Source organism: Hyaena hyaena, unplaced genomic scaffold (genome assembly GCF_003009895.1).
Source record: "Hyaena hyaena isolate Hyena2069 unplaced genomic scaffold, ASM300989v1 scaffold_9, whole genome shotgun sequence".
Classification (NCBI taxonomy): Eukaryota; Metazoa; Chordata; class Mammalia; order Carnivora; family Hyaenidae; genus Hyaena; species Hyaena hyaena.
This window is the reverse complement of record NW_024080641.1, coordinates 7,155,532-7,169,947: the sequence shown is the minus strand read 5'-3', so window position 1 is coordinate 7,169,947 and position 14,416 is coordinate 7,155,532. Positions and strand designations below refer to the sequence as shown.

Genomic DNA, 14,416 nt, shown 5'->3' with positions numbered 1-14,416 from the left:
CCCTCCCCCCTCCCCCTCCCTCCCTCCCCCCTCCTCCCTCCTCCTCCCTCCCTCCTTCCTTCCTTCTTCCCTTCTTCCCTTCCTTCCTCAGTTATATAATAGCTTTCTGTGGATGTGACACAGTCCCCTACAGATGGCCACCTGCGTTTCCACTGTTTGCCATTACAGACAGTGCCTCAGTGAATGACTTTGTACATAAGATACTTTGCAAGTGTGTAGGTTTACCTGGAGACTAGATTCCCAGAAGGAGGAAGATGGAGTCAGAGATGAGCGGCGTTGGGAATGTTGCTAGAGATTGCCAAACTCCTTTGACAAGAGTGGAATCGTCGTGCACGGCCTGGCCTGAACTGTCTCTCCAAGTTGCGCATCTGACTGCCATTCTCCTATTCAAAACCCTTCCATGGCTCCCTAGTCCCCTCGGGAGAAGCCCCCTGGCCCAGAGGGCCCTCCAGGGTCTAGCCTCATCTCTCCCCTCTCTCTTTCTCCTTGTCTCCCTTCAGGCCACAGTGCTTTCATTTCCTTGAAAGAGCTCTGTTCTTTCCTGCCACAGGACCTCTGCACATGCTCTTCCCTCTGCCAAGACTGCTCTTCCCCCTGCTTTCCCCTCAATTTTCCTGTCTCCCAGTCATTTTCCTGTCTCCTTTCAAATTTTGCTTCCTCCAAGAAGCCCGCCTTAATTTCCATCCTGCTCGATCAGGGCCTTCTCTTTACCTCCTCATGGCTCCCCACACTCTATAATTCTATTCTCTCCCTTTGTGAAGATCTTATTGTTCTATACCTGTCTCCTTCACCTGACTGTGTCTGTCCTGTTACCTCCATGTTATCAGCGCCCACACAGCACCTGGCACAGTGTGGCAGAACGACTCAGGTGGCTTCTCTGTGCCCCCCTCAGACATAAACATTATTAGTCCCATTTATGGAGTGCTTACTTAGTTGTATGCCAGGCACTGTGCTTTGCAGCCTACATATCCAGTCTCCTTTAATCCTTACTCCAGCTTTAGGCAGTAAATACCAACTCGGTCCCTATTTTCCAGGTGAGGAAACTGAGGCTGAGGCCGGTGTGTTGGCTCGTTTAGGGCTGCCCAGCTAGGAAGTAGCTAAGTCACGGTTCAAAGCCAGATCCACCCCTCTTCAAAGCCCACTTGGCTGGACTGGCTCAACCGCAGGGTTCAAGGTTAGACTCAGAAGGACCGGTTACTCCTGGAGTGTGATTCGGGGCTGGGTTGACCCGGGCTGAGCAGGTGGGCTTGCTCACTGGCAAGTGTGGGGGGCAGATAGGTGGTCCCAGGAAACGCCTGAGGCTGCTTGGTGTCAGGCGTGAGAAGGGGGAGGTGACACCGGGCCTTCACCCCTTGCCCTGCAGAAAGCCAGTGGGACCTGCAACACCAATTTCAAGAAGACACAGGAGCTGGAGCAGGTGACAAAGGTGCTGGAGGACTTTGTGGACGGGAACCGTGGAATCCTGGTGAGCAGCACAGCGGGCCCTGTCTTTAGCAGCTTAAGATCCCCACCGTCGCGGTCGCTCGTTAGGCAAGGGTCATCCGCTTTAGGCCAAGGATGACCGATACTGGCTGGCGTTGCTCACCATCTGCGGCCCGCTGGTGGCCTGGCGAGAGCTGGCTGGTCTAGGAGGGCCCTGTCCTGGGTCTGGTGATTGGCTCATGACTTGGCCACTTGGCTCTCACAATGCAGCAGGCTGGCCTGGGCGCCTTCTCGGCGCAGAAGCAGGTGGTCCCAAGAACGAGGGAAAGATGTAAGGTGTCTTGACTGGCCAGGCTCAGAATGGCCACCGTCATTTCTGCCCTGTTTTATTGCCCAGAGCAAATCTTCCGATACAGCTGAGATGAAAGGGACTGGACTCCCCCTCTTGTGGGAGGGGCTGCTAGGACTTGTGGGTATTCAAGTCCTCTCCCAGCCACGCCCTTGTCTGTTACCCCGGTGGACCCGAGAGCCCCCTCCCTCCCATTTTCCCCGTGGCTCCCCTGATCCCCTCCCAGCCGGGGTCTGCTCCCTCCTTTGAGGGTATAGGATGAGGTCAGGCCTCAAGGGTAAGGACCCGCGCCCCCCCCCCCGTGCTGAACACGAAACGCTCCCTCTCACACAGAGAAAGTACGTGGCACGCCTGGAAGAACTCCGTGAAGCTCTGGAGAACTCCCCCTTCTTCAAGACCCATGAGGTGCGAGCCCCGGCCACCAGGGAGGGGAGAAGGCCCTGTGTGCAGGGGTGGGGGGTCGGGGGTTCAGTGTGTCTGGAGGGGACAGAGAAACAGCTGACAGATTACAGGGCAAAGTTATTAAAAGGAACCCCCAAGTTTTGGGGTTTGCTTTTTGAGGGTAGGCAGCAAGGTGGATTTCAGGGGCTTGAGCTGGGCGGCCCGCAATGAAGGCTGTTCCATGCTGGGTAGGGGAGTTACCTTCCAGGGCCTCAGTTTCCTCCTAACACGGGGAAGAACAATGCTTCCCTGCCCGCAGGGCTGCTGAGCGTGAGACCAACTGTCGAATGCTCTTCGCAGGATGGAAGTGCATTTAAGTCCCTGCTCTTAAATTACTTTGTAATCCTAATTATTTCCAGCGATTGTTTGGTATCTGCATTCCTATTTGGTGGCTCTCCCCGCTTGCTCCCTCGTCCCTCCCTCCTGCAGCCCGTCCCTGTCCCTCCCTCCTGCCTCCTCTGTCTCCAGGAATCTGGGGCTGTCTCAGGAAGTCTGTGAGGCAATGATGTCGCAGCCTGTGTCCTTTCCTCTCCCTTATTTCTGCGAGCTCTTCCACCTCCCCTGTTAGGTTCATCCTCACTTCTTTTTTAAATTATTTTTTTAATGTTTATTTTTGAGAGAGAGAGAGAGACAGAGTGTGAGTGGGGGAGGGGCAGAGAGAGAGGGAGACAGAATCTGAAGCAGGCTTCAGGCTCCGAGCTGTCAGCGCAGAGCCCGTCATGGGGCTTGAACTCATGACCTGTGAGATCATGACCTGAGCTGAAGTTGGACGCTTAACCGACCGAGCCACGAGCCACCCAGGCACACCCCTCCTCCCACTTCTTTTTCCTGGTGTTCCCAACTCCTGAAACATCCTTGATCTGGGAGTCAGGCCACCTGGGGTTCGAATCCCGCTCTGCACTCCTCCTCAGCCACCTGCCCCTGGGAGTGGTTCTGGACACCTGTCGCCTGGCGGGCAGGACGGGTTAACAGAGCACCTGCCCCTTGGGCATGGGGAGGACGAAGCAGGTTAACGTACATGGGAGCTTGGCCCAGGGAACACGGCCCACAGTAAACCCGCAGCATGTGCCAGCTGTTACTGTCGTGTTCATTGTCATCAGATGTCACCCTCCTCGTCCTCATCGCTGCCCTTGGGCTTTACACACCTGTCACAAAGAGGAGGCCTGGGGACCTCATCCCTTCTGCACTCATGTTCGGTTTCACCCACCTGGTGACTTAGCGTTTTAAAAAATGAGCTGCCAACATCTAAAAGACGAGGCTTCACACCAAAATCGGGACTTCCAATTTCCCTGGCACTTTGGGAGACGTGGCCGCACCAGGCCGCTCACCATATGCCAGCGGCCAGAGCGGGGCGGCGGCTGCCTCCTCTGCCAGCCACCTGCTCACCTGCCCCATCACCTGGGGTTTCAAACCCGACTGGAAAGGGGAAGGGGCTTGCACACCTGGAGTTACATGAAAGCAATAGTACTATTTCTTTTTTCTTTTTTTTAATGTTTTATTTATTTCCAGGAGAGAGAGGGAGAGACAGCGTGAGTAGGGGAGGGTCAGAGAGAGAGGGAGTCACAGACTCTGAAATAGGCTCCAGGCTCTGAGCTGTCAGTCAGCACAGAGCCCGACGCGGGGCTCGAACCCACGAACCGCGAGATCATGACCTAAGCGAAAGTCGGACGCTTAACCGACTAAGCCACCCAGGCGCCCCCAGAAGTACTATTTCTAATAAAAAACAAAACACCAAAACCAACATCTACCGAGGGCAGTGTGTCAAGCACTGCAAAGCGCTTCATGGGATGCTGTAGTGACCTCAGTGTCACCATTCTATAGATGGGGAAACTGAGGCCCAGAGAATGGAAGTCCCCTGCCTGGGGTCACCGGCAGCCCTGTGCTGGGGCTGAGCCGATATTCCAGGGGGAAGGCGTTATCCACTTCTCCCATGCAGGATCCCAGCTTGGCAAAGGGCAATGGGTAACACTGTCGTCCGTTTGCTACACTGGCAACGCTTCTAAGAGCTTTCTATGGATGAATTCCCGCATGTAACTTGCACGGCAGCCTTGGCCGCAAATGCTATGGTTATTCCATTATCCCCATCCTGTACAGGAGCAAGTGGAAGTCCAGACAGGTCAGACCACCTGCCCAAGGCCACCTAGCCAGTTATGTGGAAGAGCCAGGATTTGAACCCAGATGGCCTGGCTCCAGAGTTCAGGCTGTCGAGCACCCCGCTCAGCTGCCTTCCTCTCCCCCTAACCTCCCTCCCCTCTCCCTGCAGGTGGTGGGCAGCTCCCTCCTCTTTGTGCACGACCACACCGGCCTGGCCAGGGTCTGGATGATCGACTTCGGCAAGACAGTAGCCCTGCCTGACCACCAGACGCTCAGCCACCGACTGCCGTGGGCAGAGGGCAACCGCGAGGACGGGTACCTCTGGGGTCTGGACAACTTGATCCGCCTCCTTCAGGGGCTGGCTCAGGGCTGAGCCCCTCGCCCACCACCGGGTTGATTTATTGGGTGGTGCCCATCTGGCTGGCAGTGCCCCGAGATCAGCCATGGGGGTTGACCTCGGGGATGGGAGGGGTTGGTCTGCACACCACGTGAGACATGAGCGGAAGGTCTGAAGGGCCTTGGAGACCCGGTAGCGCCCGCCTCTTTCACGACACAGAGGTTTTAAGGACTGGAGAGGGGACGCGCCCATGGCCGCATTCCACCTCGCATCAGAACCGGACCGGGCCCTCTGCCCAGCCACGGAGGTTTCTGAGGGGGCTGCCGGAGGCCACGACGCCACCGGGAGCCCTGACAGAACACAGTCCAGGTGCCACGGGGAATACGTGTGACGCCGCAGGGATGACCGCAATCACTGTCTCCTTGTCAGCCCCCTCCTGGCCGCAAGCTGGCTCCTGGAGGCCTGGGAAGGGGGAATGTCCTCTCTGGTGCCAGGGGGGAACCAGACCTCACCTGTGAGCAAAGGCAGGAGCCACCTGTCTGCCTGGGAGAGTTACAACCCCTCTGTTCATCTGGGGGCCATTCCATTGCTGAGAGGTTCGGGAGGGTGACACCGCAGGGCTGAGAGCTGCCCTTGAGCGGGACCCAGTTCGCCCGGTCCGCCCTCCCCTGGCCCCATGGGATCCTCCCCCCTTCCTGACAGAACTCTTGACCCCCTGCAGACCAAGACCACAGCCGTGTCCTGTGCCAGCTCTGACTAGCACAACCTCGTTCCTCGGGCCTCCCTCCCCCCACCCCGGTCCCCCTTGCCCTTGCTCCTTGCCAACTGGTGGCAGGAGGGGGCTTTCAGATCTGGAAGAGGAGGCTTGGGAATCAGAGCTGCCTTCCTCCAGAGGTACAGCGTAGGTGGCTGCGACCCAGGGCTGGCAGCCTGATCCAAACCAAAGACCCCAGCACCTTCTCAAGTGTGGGTGACGCCCCTCCGTCCCCCTCCTCCTACACCTGTACCTTTGGCTTCCTAGCCTAGGAGGCTGGGAACCAGGCACCTCCCTCTTCCCTAAGCTGAAGCCCTAGAGTGTCTTCCGGGCCTGAGGAGGCGGCTCCTTTTTCTACCGACCAACTGTCTTTATACTTATTTATATGAGAGGTAGTCATTAGCTGGGGCAGCGCCGGGGGACAGGAGGCAAAATCGCTTCATCTGCTTCCATCCCCCCCGTGACGATGCCCCAATAAATCACATTCAACGTCAACCTTGTGCATTTTTTTTCTTTCTCATCTGGGGCGTGTGGGCTCAAAGCTCATGATTTCCCCGTGAGTGCTGGGCAGGGTAATGGGATGATGACGGGCTGGGGACAGAGATGCAGGCACGGAGCACGCTGGTTCGTGCATTAGGCGTGCATTCACTGAGCTGCTGCTCTGGTGCCTGGCTCTGTGCTGGACAACGCACACACTAGTGACCAAGACGCTCAAGCTGTGCCCTTGGGGGCTTCTGGGACGGTGCACTGGACAGTGCCAACCAGGGTGTCAGGGCTGGTGCAGAGGGACCAGGGCCAGGGCAGGGACACCCCTCTCCCGGTTAGAAACCCATCTCTTTGCTGGGCGCTGGGCTACACAAGTGACTGAGGCAAACCTGTCTCCCCCCTTTCAGGGTGGCGGCAACAGGTATCCATGCAGTTAACAACCTTTCTCCCCGTCTTTTTTTTTTTTTTCTGACAGAGATAGAGAGAGAGGGGGGTAGTGTGAACAGGGTAGGATCAGAGAGAGAGTGGGAGACAAAGAATCCGAAGCAGGCTCCAGGCTCTGAGCTAGCTGTCAGCAGAGCCCGATGCAGGGCTCGAACCCACGAACCGGGAGATCATGACCTGAGCTGAAGTTGGCCGCTTAACTGACTGAGCCACCCAGGCGCCCCTCTTTCTCCCCATCTTATAGGCACTAACTGCCTGGTTTGAATCCTGGTGCTGCCGCAGGGAGGCAGGACGGGACCTCAGGCCAGTGGCTGCACTTCTCCAGGCGCCAGTCTCTTCAACTGGGGGAGGATTTAGTACCTTCCTAACGTGGTTGAAGAGTTTGATGAGTTAGCACTTACTGTCCAGGATCTAGTACCTTCCTGACATGGTTGAAGAGTTTGATGAGTTAGCACTTACTGTCCAGTTTCTCAATCAGAACACAAAGGTCAGGGAGGGGCCTAGCCTGGGGCTAGGGAGTCTTCCCTGAGAAAGATGAACCAATATTGAGAATTAAGGTCTCCTCAGCAGGGGTGGGCAAGTGACACTCAAGGGACCTGAAAGGCCAGTATGGCTAGTGGCAGAGAGTGTGAGGAATAGTCAGAGATCAGGAGAGATGAGCTGAGGCTGGGAGTCTTTAATCCCTAGCCTGTGAGCAACAAGTTGCTGCTGGAAGCTTCTTAGGAGGCAAGTACTGAGACATGCTTTGCATTTTAATGCTTATTTTTGAGAGAGAAAGAGAGCGCATGCATGCGCATACGTGTGCAAGTGGGGGAGGGGAAGAGGTGGGGGGGGTCGCACAGAATGGGAAGCAGGCTCCAGGCTCTGAGCTGTCAGCACAGAGCCTGACTCTGGGCTCGAACCCATGAACCCGTGAAATCATGACCTGAGCCTGATGCTTAACCAACTGAGCCACCCACTTGCTTCTCCCTGGTTTGCATTTTAAAAGGCAATGCTTCGGGGCGCCTGGGTGGCTTAGTCGGTTAAGCGTCCGACTTTCGACTTTCGCTTAGGTCATGATCTCGCGGTTCGTGGGTTCAAGCCCCGCGTCGGGCTCTGTGGTGACTGCCAGCTCAGAGCCTGGAGCCTGTTTCAGAGTCTGTGTCTCCCTCTCTCTGACCCTCCCCTGCTCATGCTGTCTCTCTCTCTCAGAAATAAACAAAACATAAAAAATTAAAAAAATAAAAAAAAATTAAAAAATAAAAGGCAATGCTTCCTAGGCTCCATGGGAATGGGGTGGGGAGGGGGGGAGAAGCAAGGGGTCTAAGGAGAAGGCTCCTGTCCAGAGAGGGGAGGGTGGTCACCAGTGAGAGATGGCTGGATGCACCATTCGGGTGGGACGGACAGGACCTTCGGGCCGGGCTGTGGTCAGTGTCCTCCCCGGACAGGGGCCTTGTCTAGCCAGCTCCTGGCTTTGCCTCCAGCCACACAGCAGGGGCTCAACACTGGGGGGTGGGTGTGGGAGAAGGGGACTGGGACTGGATGGATTGGGTAGGGGTGCGCGGGAGGAGGCCTCTGCACGGAGGAGCTCTGGCTGGAGGTCCTCAGGAACACAGCCCACTCCGACGGATTGTTGGGAAAAGGGAGACACTGGGGCACTCTTCAAATGGTGACAGAGCCGAGCTGTGCCAGGGGGCCCCGTTCCCCGGCTGCAGCAGGCTAGTGGCCAGAGTCCCGCGGGCTGAGCAGCAGCGCCTGGCCACAGAGGCCGGCTCGTACCCCGCCCGCGGGCACCACGTACGTCCGGCCATCAGCAGCCCGCGACGGCGCGAAGTCCGTCAGCTGCAGGTTGCTATCCCGGACCTGGTCATAGTCCCACAGATGGTAATGCCAACTCTTGCCCTGCTTGCAGAGGAGGTAGACGGCTCCTGGGGCACCTTCCTCTGGCAGGGGGGGTGGCTGGCAGGGTGTGCCAGGCACCGGGTGGAACAGACCTGGCAGCTCGGGGTCCTCAGAATAGCCGAGGGTTGGCACAGCCTGCGTCCCCAGCAGGAGCCCTGGGGAGGAGAGGGGAGGATGTGAGCTGGAGTGAGCGCCCCCCACAGCCCTTCAGGGGAGGTGTGGTGCTGCCTCTGCAACTCCTTGCGGGAGAGTAAGCGGGGCCGGGACTGACCCAGGGTGTCACGCCTCCTTCAGCCTGGTAGCATGGGGCGCGGGGGGGGGGGGGCATTAAACAGACCAAGCATCATCACCCAGCTCTCTCCTGCTGTCTAGTGGGGAACACACACACACACACACACACACACACACACACACACACACACAATGCTCAGAGGAGCCCTCGAGGCCACAGCCCCGGGAGCAGGGGAGCCTCAGTCCAGGCCACCTAACATGCAAATCAGCCTTCTGGAAGGCAGGTGGAATGACAAGGCCGATCGCTGTTCTCCTTACTGACACGCGCAACGTGCCTGCGTTGTTCAGACTTTTACGTGCTTTGCCCACTGGCATCCTGACTTCCAGACGCAGAAATAGAAGCCCAGAGTCACAGAGCCTGGAAGCGGCAGGACCAGATCTGGAGCCCGAGCTGTTTGATCCTAGAGTCCGTGCTCTGTGCTTCGGTCCATGTAAACCGTGACCCGCTGACACTGAGGGACCTGCTCCTTGCCAGGTCCCTACTGAGAGCCCTGTTGGGACATGGACAGCCCAGCCCTGGTCCCTGCCTCGAGTATGGGCAAAGTGCCAGTGGAAGGGTGAGAATGCAGGGGCGAGGGGGGCTGGGGACACGCAGGGTGTGCATACAGGGGTGCGGGAGGGAAGGCCCACCTGTGCTCACTGCCCAGTGGGCCTTGTAGCCTTTCCTCTGACATGGCTCGTGGTTGAAGTCCTCGTCGTAGCTGGTGCTGGGGTTAAGGCCAAAGACGCGGTGCGGCCCCGGGACCCACCCTTCCCCATCCAAGCCCAGCTCCCTTCTAGGCCCTGGGATACGGGATGAGCAAGGGATAGCCGGCGACAAGGTGCTGCAGTACACGGTCTCTGTTGGGACCACCCAGGCCCCCGCAGAGCAGCTCAGCCGAGCAGCCCAGTGCTTCCTGGGCCAGCTTGCCCATGTCAGCCACTGCAGGGACGACACAGACGGAAGGATCACCGGGTGCCTGGCCCCGGGCCGCGGGCTACCAGAGGATCGGAGCCTTTAATCTTCACTGCAACCACCACCTCTTTGTACAAATGCAGAAAGTGAGGCACAGAGATGGCAAGCTGCTGGTCCACAGCCGCTCAGCAAGAGGTGGAGAGCTGGGGGGTGGGAGGGGTTTGATGAAGACATCGTGTCTCCAGAATCCAACTCCTAATACTCTACTGGGCGGGGAGAAGGGCCTGAGGAATGCAATAGGGTCTCCTGACCCGCCTGGCTCCAGCCCCTTCTGCACCCAACTCACCGGAGAACATCTCTCCCTGGGCCGTGTAGCCTCTGTCCATGGCCATCTGCACAAGTCTCTCCAGGGGAATGCCGCTAGGCGGTGCCAGGAGCGCGCCTGCCATCCACAAGGCCACCAGCCCGCACCTGGGGGAGGCAGGCCCAGTCCCCGAAGTCAGGTCTCTAGGGGCCCCCTCTGTTCCAGAGCTGCAGTGTGGGGAACGGGTCTGCTGCCCCGGGGGTGGGGTGGGAGGGAGACCTCACTGCACCCTTCATCGGGGAGAGGGTGGCCATGGCCTGAGGCCAGGGCTGGAGGGCTGCAGGGACAACGGGAGGGTGGGGAGAGATGTCACCGGGGCTTTCAGGAGGACATGAGGTGCGGAAGCAGAGTCAGAGAGGAAGACCGGCCCACTTGCTTACTTGCTCATCCATTCCAACACGTTACTCTGCACGCACCCCGCTCCTCCAAGGTCCCCCTCTCCCTCCCCTCCTCCTCGCCCTAGCTGTCTGGGATGAGCCCATGCCCCCCACCCTGCAGATCGGTTCTCTGGAAGCACGGCCAAGGTCGACAAGGGTTGGAGTCCCAGATCAGGCACGTACTGAGGGCCTTCCTGGATGAGGGAGGGCAGGTCGGCACAGAAGAGGATCCACTGCAAGTCACTTCTGAAACTGAATCAGAGTGGGACTCAGGTCACAGGGGAACCAGCTCCTGCTGGGGGGGGGCGGGGGGGCTCGACGTCTGGCTGGGAGTAGCAGGATTGGAAAAAAATATAGTAAAATAGGCAGAGAGGGAAAGGATTAGGACCCGAGGTCCCTGGGGGCGGGAAGACATATTTTGGAATAATACTGGAAGTGCCTGAGCACCCCCCCCCCACCAGGGGTAAGGCTCCTCTTAAGAATGTAATAGACCCCTTGGGGCGCCTGGGTGGCTTAGTCGGTTAAGCGTCCGACTTTCGCTTAGGTCATGATCTCGCGGTTCGTGGGTTCGAGCCCCGCGTCGGGCTCTGTGCTGACTGCCAGCTCAGAGCCTGGAGCCTGTTTCAGTCTGTGACTCCCTCTCTCTCTGACCCTCCCCTGCTCATGCTGTCTCTCTCTCTCTCCTAAGAAATAAGCAAAACATTAAAAAAAAAAAAAAAAAAAAAAGAATGTAATAGACCCCACCCACCTACTCCCTCAGGTGTCCTTCAGGTATTTGACAAAAGACCTAACTAAAAATTTATTTTTTTTTAAGTTTTTTTTTTTTTTTTTTTTTTTTTTTTTTTTTTTTTAATTTTATTTATTTATTTTTTGTAGAGAGAGAGAGACAGGATGAGCAGGGGAGGGTCAGAGAGAGAGGGGGTCACAGACTGAAACAGGCTCCAGGCTCTGAGCTGGCAGTCAGCCAGAGCCCGACGCGGGGCTCGAACCCACGAACCACGAGATCATGACCTAAGCGAAAGTCGGACGCTTAACTGACTAAGCCACCCAGGCGCCCCATACCTAACTAAAAATTAGACCATAAAACCTTATGATCCACAAGGAAGGCAGGGTCATAGGCCACCCTCATACAATGGAAACGAGCCAATCAGGAGTGGGCAACCCAGCACCCAGACTTGTCCAGCCAATAAGGGTGGGAGCTGAGAAGGAACGGGGAAGGGAGGGGAGGGCTGACCAGAACCTTATGAAACAAGGGCCCTTGCCTAGAGTCCTCGGGCATCCGCTTTTGAACGTCCCCGCTGCAAAGAGAGCTTTCCTTCTATTCTCACTTCCTGCTCTTCTGCTCTAATAAACTTTTTGCCTTGGTCATTTTGTGTCCACCTCTCCATCCTTTGGAGCGGCCAGACCACGAACGCCAGGTATGGTGGTAAAAAAAATCCTGCAACAGGGGCGCCTGGGTGGCTTAGTCGGTTAAGCGTCTGACTTTCGCTTAGGTCATGATCTCGCGGTTCGTGGGTTCGAGCCGCGCGTCGGGCTCTGTGCTGACTGCCAGCTCGGAGCCTGGAGCCTGTTTCAGTCTGTGACTCCCTCTCTCTCTGACCCTCCCCTGCTCACACTGTTTCTCTCTCTCTGTCTCTGTCTCTCTCTCCTAGAAATAAATAAAAATATTTAAAAAATATATTTAAAAAAAATCCTGCAACAGTAGCGTTGAGCAGGGCTGGGGGTGAAAGGCGCAGCTCCAGGCTCTGATGCTGACTTCCTCCTCCCCTGAGGCACCTCTCCCTTCCCAAGCCTCAGTGTCCTCATCTCCTCAGTGGGACTCATCCTTACACCTTCTCCCTCTCTCAGTTATCGAAAGGCCAAAGGACAGATCTGTTAAAGCTTTGCAACTAGGAGCCAGAAAAATGGACTTACAGGAGAACATTTCTCGAAGAGGTGTCTCTATACTTAAACCCTTCTGTGTGTGTGTGTGTGTGTGTGTGTGTGTGTGCACGCGCGTCTTTCCCTCCCAAGCCTGTCAAATAGGGATGAAAATTCCTTAACTCAGCCTAGAGAAGAAACAGGTAACAAACACGCTCATGGCCTAAGAGTTCACCTGGCTAATCCCAATCCCGCCCCAGGGCTCCAGAGGGGCTGGGCAACGTGCTCAGACAGTACTCTTGTTCCAAGGCTAGTGAGAGAGTAAGGCTGGGGGGGGGGGGGAAGGGGGAGCGGGAGAGCGGGGAGAACCCAAAGCTCCTGGTTCCCAGTTTGGGGCACCCTCCTGATGAAAGATGATATCACAGCACAGCGGTTAAAAGCCTCCTGGATGCACACTGGGCTCTCCCTCTTCTAAGCTCGGTGGCTAAATGACTTCAACATCAATGAACCTCTGTTTCTATATCTGGAAAATGCTATAATAATAGTTCCTATCTCACCGAATCACTGGGAGCGTGAAGTACATACCAAAGAATGCTTAGCACAGAGCCTGATAGACGGGAGACCTGAGATAATGGGGGATTGCTACTTGCATTACGTTTGCTTCCCTTGGGTTAGGGCATTTCGAACAGAGTGTAAAGTTATCGAGAGAGCTGAGGGGTTTCTTCATCCACGTGTCTGGGTAACTCATGGTGATACCGGCCCACCACAACCCCAGTCCAGGTCCAGTCCCCTCCTGCCTGCGTCTCTTGGGCCCCCTGACCACCTTACCACCCCTCCTGCACTCAGGTGGCCTCCCACTTTGTGCAAAGCCCTTCAATGGCTCCCTAGTGCCCTCGGGACAGTCCACCTTCCTCCACACGCCCTGTGTGACCTGGCTCCTGTCCACCCGTGAAGCCCCATGTTTACTACCTCCCCGCTGCCCCATCCTGTTAAGGAAAATATTTGCAGATCCCTGAAAAGGACACCTCTTCATTTCAGCCCCGTGTCACTTACCCCTGCGGCTACATGATAGCTCTCAGGGGTCCCCTTCTCCAGGAAAGCCCCACCAACAGCCTTGGCCACGCGCTCCCTCAGGGCTCCCTCATTACAGCTCTGTCATGGGGCGGGAGGGATCTGCCTCTGCCCCTGGACTAGGTGCCCCCCCTCCTTTGGTGAAGGCACACCACTGACCGGGGTCTAAGTAGGGGGCTGAAGCACTCTGGCTGTTTGACCCCGAGGGAATGGGAAACCCCAAGGGGAGATGGCGGAAGTGACCTGGGGACAGGTGGTTCGGTGAGACCCTACCGGTCCTTCTGCCGCTTCAGGAGCCTCTTCACGTCATCTCTGCTCCCAGGGACTGGGCTGGCCTTCTCTAAGGCCTCCTTCAGGAGCTGGCTCTTCTCTAGGCCGAAGACATGAGGGGCGGGCTGCCCCCCAACATGGGGTGGGGGCGGCAATGGAGGTGGTGGGGGAATAGGGGCCTGGGGACTTGAGGGAGGCGGCGGAAAAGCTAAATTGGGGAGGTTTGGGGGTAGAGGAAGAAGTGGAGCGATGGGCCCCTGGGGAACAGGGGTTTCTGGAGAAGGGGCTGGGGGCTCTAGGGGAGGACAGCATGGAGAACTCATTTTTGGGTCTACGGCATGTATAGCCTGGAAGATCGATAACGGAAGAGGGATGGATCCTCTAAAATGAGTTCGTCGCAGGGACGGCAGTTCCAAAAGTTTTCGGGTGAACTTCCGGAACTTGAGTGCAGAGCAGTGACTCTAAAGAGACCGGGACTGACATTTGGAACCAGGGGAGCAGGGGATGGGCGGACTCAAATCATCAGGGATCTAACAGTCAACAAGGCGGGGTCTTTTCCCCGGAATTACATTTGTGGTTTGGGGTTGCGTTAGTAAAAGTTACGGTATTATCCGGAGCCAGGTTTGGAAACTCGGGAGTCAGTTTTGAAAGAAAATGAAGGATCGCACCCGGGGCGAGGCGCCTAAAGGGTGGGACTTTGTGGCCTACGGAGACACCCTGGGGAATTTAGGCTCTGTAACCCCTCACATCCCAGGCCCGAGTTCGGAACCTTCAAGCTGACCTTCGAATCAGAGGTCAAGAGATCAAAAGGACACCTGGCAGGGAGAATGCCTTAGTCGTAGAGAAGTTCCTGGAATCAGAGTGCAAAAGGAAAGGTCCCGTGGGCTGGGGAAGGCTCAGAGATCACAGGACGTTGGGAGCCGCGATACCGCTGGGCTAGGCAACGGAGCCAGGAAATAAGACGCTCCTCCTCTTCCAGCAAAATGGTGGCCGCAGCACACATTTTTCTCCATATCAGGTGACCGTACTCGCGACCCGTGGGCGGCCCTGTAGCGTCACGTGATGAGGGAAGGCGGGGCA

General features: G+C 56.9%; 2 protein-coding genes across 2 annotated transcripts in view; one reads left to right on the top strand and one right to left on the bottom strand.

The window, feature by feature from the left end:
• Window positions 1-5,892, top strand: part of ITPKC (inositol-trisphosphate 3-kinase C) — an 18,034-nt gene extending 12,142 nt beyond the window's left edge. The window contains exons 5-7 of the mRNA XM_039246052.1: window positions 1,364-1,465; window positions 2,105-2,176; window positions 4,476-5,892. Coding sequence (XP_039101983.1) covers window positions 1,364-1,465; window positions 2,105-2,176; window positions 4,476-4,679 — 378 coding nt within the window. The 3' untranslated portion in view covers window positions 4,680-5,892. The remainder of the gene's footprint in view (window positions 1-1,363; window positions 1,466-2,104; window positions 2,177-4,475) is intronic.
• Window positions 5,893-7,566: 1,674 nt separating this feature from the next.
• On the bottom strand, window positions 7,567-14,291 carry CUNH19orf54 (chromosome unknown C19orf54 homolog). Its single transcript, XM_039245276.1, has 6 exons — window positions 13,340-14,291; window positions 10,319-10,387; window positions 9,741-9,865; window positions 9,292-9,421; window positions 9,130-9,200; window positions 7,567-8,363 (listed from the first exon to the last, which is right to left on the bottom strand). Exons 1-6 carry the CDS (start codon window positions 13,657-13,659, stop codon window positions 8,026-8,028), a joined length of 1,053 nt encoding a protein of 350 aa, XP_039101207.1. The 5' UTR covers window positions 13,660-14,291; the 3' UTR covers window positions 7,567-8,025.
• Window positions 14,292-14,416: the final 125 nt, after the last annotated feature.